General features: G+C 43.5%; 2 protein-coding genes across 12 annotated transcripts in view; one reads left to right on the forward strand and one right to left on the reverse strand.

Annotated features, from left to right (window-relative positions):
• otofa (otoferlin a) overlaps positions 1–2317 on the reverse strand; it is a 62792-nt gene extending 60475 nt beyond the window's left edge. For all 11 annotated transcript variants that reach the window (XR_013133360.1, XR_013133359.1, XM_077017961.1 and 8 more), the window contains exon 1: positions 2004–2317. Coding sequence is in view for 9 of the 11 variants with exons in the window: in XM_077017961.1 (XP_076874076.1) it covers positions 2004–2082 (79 nt within the window). In the remaining 2 variants the exon portion in view is untranslated. The remainder of the gene's footprint in view (positions 1–2003) is intronic.
• A 208-nt stretch (positions 2318–2525) lies between these two features.
• cimip2c (ciliary microtubule inner protein 2C) lies at positions 2526–5304 on the forward strand. Its single transcript, XM_077016253.1, has 4 exons — positions 2526–2804; positions 2938–3211; positions 3485–3594; positions 4514–5304. The coding sequence occupies exons 1-4, from the start codon at positions 2722–2724 to the stop codon at positions 4635–4637; spliced, it is 591 nt and encodes a 196-aa protein (XP_076872368.1). The 5' UTR covers positions 2526–2721; the 3' UTR covers positions 4638–5304.

Here is a 5304-nt window from a genome sequence, read left to right on the forward strand (position 1 = left end):
TATCTTGGTTTGGCCCCTGGAGCTTTATCAGGAGTGGATGTCACTAAAATAGGTCACTACCTCTGGCTCATTAGTCGAGCTCCACTCATTCATTGTGAATAAATAAATGATTCCACCCACCTGAGGAATAATAATTACACTTAAGACTCCCTGATAACTTAATAAGACACCTAGGCATTTGCGATTCTCCACCGTGTACGAACAAAAGTCCCTTTGATGATGAAAGTGGCTCGAGAGAGACAGAAGCAGCCCTGTCTCACTGCGTACATTTCACCCCTGTCTGCCTGATTAAAGCTGGAAACGTCCGGCTCGTGGTCCACTGAGAAGGTGAGCTGAAGAACACCTTCAGGAACTTAAAGCGACAGGTCAAGACTGTTTCTTGACTTTAGAGTAAATAAAGTGAAGAATATTAAGTGACTGAAGTGACTAAAATGAAAAGAACGAAGAGAGAGAATGAGCTTTTTAAGCATCACATAGCTGAGCTGACTGGTGAAATGAGGATGAAACATATTTATGAATATTCTCACATGGTGTACTGTCACAGCAACTGAAGAGCTTGGTGAACAACAAGCACAAATTTTTATTCCAAAGCGCCTTTTGTTACTTTGACAACTATCAAAAAAGAACCCTGAAAACTAATAATGATAATAATATCAGTATTGCGTAATACTGATCATTTAATTGAAATAATTAAGTCAGTCTACCTAAACTGACCCCTGACAATTAAATTATGCCCATCTTGAAACACGTTATTTTTTTAAACAACTTAAAAAACTAACATTCATAATTAGATTTTCAACAGCGCTAGGCATACACTTTTGTTCTTTTTCAGACTGTCTCTGGGGTTGCACTCATACTCTCCTCATAATCAGGAGCACTCTGGAACTGATTAAAAGAGACTCCTAAGCTGCGTTTTAGGTATGTGGCATTGCACTCGTGGGTCATATGTAAGCCCTTCATATCCCAGCATGACAGGACACAGCTGAGACGCCGCTTCCTGAAGGCCTTTTCCGCTGCAGACAGGCCGGGACACCATGTGCCAGGGTTGGGGAGGCGGGTGGTGGGGGTGTGCGAGGGGCCGTGTGCCAACCAGCAGTGCAAGTGAAGGAGAGATGACGATACAAGGAAGATGGACTGATTTTCTACTGTGTTCTGTTTTAAAACATTCCCAAGGTCTCCAAAGTACCAAAGTTTGTTCTAAAATCCTTCGCAAAAATATGGGCTCTTTCACCAGACTTTCTTGTGCTGTTGGAAGCAGCTTCCTCATATTTGGTTCACCCAAATGTTTACACTTACCTGTGACAGCAATGAATATCATGAATAGCACTGATAAAACAAGACACATGACAGGTTCTAAAAAAGATCTGGCAAACAAGATCTGCGCTGTCCAAGGTTCTGAACTGGAAAAACACACTAACGAGATGTGAGGGAGAAAACGTCTTTGGATCTTTAATCATAATGAGTGAATGAATACTTCTTGCATATATAGATATAATTAACATATGAGCAAGCTGTCATTGACCACTGAAAACAAGTTAATGTTCATAGCACTGCTTCAAAAGTCATGTTTCGTCTTTAAATATGAAAAACAAAACACGGTTATGCTGTTCTTTAATAGGTTCATGCGTAAACGCATATTGTGCAGTGATATTCACAAACCCTGATGATTATACCATTTTCGACACTCGGGCCATTTGAGCGCGCAAAGTGCCCGAAAAACACTCTTAGTAACCCGAGCAACAGTTCACGTACATCTGAATTGCCCGGGATGGCTGCTAAAACAACGTCAAAGCTCGTCATTATTCGATAGAGGCACGCGCTGAAGAGAGAAAGGGGATTCCCCAACTTCAGTGGGTCCCCGAGAGACGCACCAAACCTCCGCAAACACAAACAGGCTATAGGCTGGGCTCATCGTAAACACTACACACATGTCAACATAAGATAATTAACATTTTAATACATACACACCAACAGATGAAAAATCATTTAAAGAGTAGCAGTACCTCGAAATGACACTTTGGCGATTCGGTCTCCTTTCCCGCGAAGCTCCGTGACCGTTTTTAGATACACTACTAAAGCCATGACAAATAAATGAAATAAAGAAAAGTCTGTGCATAAATGTATCCTAAAGCGCACAAAGCTGGCTGCTGCTAAAACATCTGTTTTATTTTATTTTCTTTGTGTCGGGGGAAAAATCCTTCCATTTTGCAGACAACACCCGATGTACCCTTTGACTTTAAAAACAGACATAAATAATTAAAGTGCTTTCGTTTTCTGTGGTTTACGCCGTGCAGGGGTAGTGCATCTGTGCTCCGTCCTCCAGTTCTTACTTCTGCTGTGCGCTGCGCTGTCGTGCAGTGGCGTAAGACGGTGAGACACATGACCAACAGGGGGCAGTATTTCAAACCTGGTACAAGCAGATGTCAGTACCAATGCCGTATTAGAAATAGATTTTAATGCATTTTCCACATCCACAACGTGCAAACACATCCTGATCGACCGCGGACACAGATGCATGTATTTGCTGCACATGCTATTCAAGAACATGCACAAAAACTATATACTGTAATGAAGTGAATTGGCGCCAATATTGTCAATGAGTGCGTAACAATACAGCGCTCACTGGATCAGGTGGAAACTGAGAGGTTGCCAAGCAACTCTGTGTTGTCCCTCTAAGTGCGGCGCTGGGTCCGATCGAGCTTCTGTGGTCCGATCTGAGGAATGTCGGATATGACTTTCAGAGGAAACGGCACACTTATCACGCACAACAACGCGACCTACCTCCCGTCGCCCCTGATGCCTGGGTAAAAGTGAAGAATTAATTACATAACATAAAATGGCATGTTACTACTTATGGTGGACCAACAACCACTAGTTACTGTTTTGCATATAGTTTACAACTATGTGTCTGTTGGTAAAACATGCTGAATTATTTAGGTACTGTGGGCATGTGCCAAACGCCAAGTTCCTGTACGGGGAAACGTTTGGGAATTCGACCATCAAGTACTTCCAGGAGGTCCGGCGTGCAGCCATGGCCTCCAGCGCTAGTGCGTACACTACAGGCGGCATGTTCCCTTCGATCCACACCAGCCCTGGTGCGTTGGTCGCTGCGCGGCGCTCCCAGTGCAGAGACCGTGCGCTCAGCGCCCCCTACTGGCCGCGTTACAATGTAGACTTCAAACGCCAACGTGAGATCGCGCAATTTGCTGAGGTGAGGAGTGTGGTATCTGCTGAGCCACTTACATAATAAAGACGCTCTGTGCGCTTATGTCTTCCACAGAACGACAGTCTATGCCACTGAAGAAACGAGCATCTCTCAGTTAACATAGTTTTAAGTAAGAAAGTGTAACATGGAAGATCAAATACGAGAGAGAGAGAGAGAGAGAGAGAGAGAGAGAGAGAGATTGTGTGTTTGTAAGAGACCCCATGAGACACAGTGAAACGTGCACATATCAGGTCGTGCTCATTGGCTCATGTTCTTCAGTTGGCACAGAAACACAGAGGGAGCTACAAAGACCGGACGGGCACCCTGCAGCCAGTGCCTTTCTTCAGCCTGCCGCAGAAGGACCCCAAGCAGCACACCCAGTGGCCCGTGTAAGAGCCAGAGCTCATCTAAGCAGGCCATGACACCGCATAGGAACGATGCTACCGTATCCTGGGTTGGCTGGCAGCTTTCACACTGCACAGCAGGGTTGTCCTTTCGTGCTAACTGCGGTTCATACTGCATTAACCCACACAGTATAGATTTCTCGCACTTTAATCCTGCTTTCACTTTCCAGTACTGACTGGTAGTTTAAGAAGTTTGGCATCTAGAACAATACTAGTTTGTTACTGGTGTTTTACTGCTTTTGTTCTATCAAACTGTACATAACGCTCCAATTCTAGCTACTGAATATTGTAAAACTATATAAATTCAAAACAGATCATACAGTTATTAAAATGTTTCTTAGATATTAGCTGCAACAAACACCATGCAGCTGAGGCTTTAAAATTGGGTGTAGGAAAAATAAATAAATAGAAGAAAGGAACATGTAATGCCACAAAAGCAACAGAGCTATCTTGGTGTCAGCTGGAAAGAACGAAGAATGTCTGGAATGTTGAACAATTAGCATAGCATTTGTCATAACAGGACAAGGACTACACACCCCCCCCCCCCCCCCCCCACCCACCCACCCCCAGATTTAATTGGCTCTCAGAGGTTTCTTGGAGCAGTTTGAGACTGCTGGGTGATCATTTGTGATGCAGTCTTATCTGCTGACACAGTGCTTTGGTTTATTTGTGGCAAAATGCTCTTCTGTCTCTGGAAACATTGATAGATCTGCATACAATACCACCAGTTTTCACTGGCAAAGAAATGATCCAAATAGAAACCATAGGGATTATAAAGTAATAAGAAGTAGAGTCTATTGTTCAGTAGTTTTGCTTCCAACTATTGTTACTTGCATTAAACCACAAAGAAAAACACTAATGTATATTTTAATTGTGCCTCTCTACCTGGTTGATATGACTTCAGTTGCCTACCCCACATGAAGAGCGTGAGGTCCGAGGGTGTCCGCCGCTACCAGACCCTGCCATCAGGAATCAGAACTACACTGAATGACCGCATCATGCGGAATATTTTCTTCGAGCGCAGGTGACCAGCATTGCCAACAGGGGGCGATGTTCACAAAGCTCTGAATATATAGCTGAGAAAAAGAATTGCATGAGTTACTGGTGTGGTGGTATATCTGAACATCATGAAACATTCATGAGATTTTGTTTATTCTCCAAGCAGAATTCTAAAAGACACTTTGCTATCTTTTGAGTAAAATAAAATAACTTTCAGTAAGAGACGGAGAGAAGGAGAGAAAGGGAAAGATTGTGAACATGTGAGGAGTGCAAATAAAGAAGCGATCACGTCAGTCACGCCAGGAGATGGATGAAGTGCACAAACACAAAACCTGTGACATATTCCAAATGAAGGAAACAATAACCAGCAGTCAACTGGTACAAATACAAGCCATATATAAACAGACAACAACCCTCAGGTGTTGGGTTGCATAATGAGCTCCGCCCACCCGAGGAACGAACACAACTCAACAAGACAACATGTAGTCCTGCTACTAGATCAGCTTAAACTAGTCTGACCGTTGTCCTCTGACCTCTAGCATTTCGGACCATTCTCTGCAAACCCTAGAGAGTTGTGCTTGAAAATCCCAGTAGATCAGCAGTTTCTGAAATATTCAGACCAGCCCGTCTGGCACCAACAACCATGTCACGTTCAAAGTCACTTAAATCACCTTTCATCTCCATTCTGATGCTCGG

The sequence above is a fragment of the Brachyhypopomus gauderio genome, chromosome 9, assembly GCF_052324685.1.
Source record: "Brachyhypopomus gauderio isolate BG-103 chromosome 9, BGAUD_0.2, whole genome shotgun sequence".
Taxonomy (NCBI): domain Eukaryota; kingdom Metazoa; phylum Chordata; class Actinopteri; order Gymnotiformes; family Hypopomidae; genus Brachyhypopomus; species Brachyhypopomus gauderio.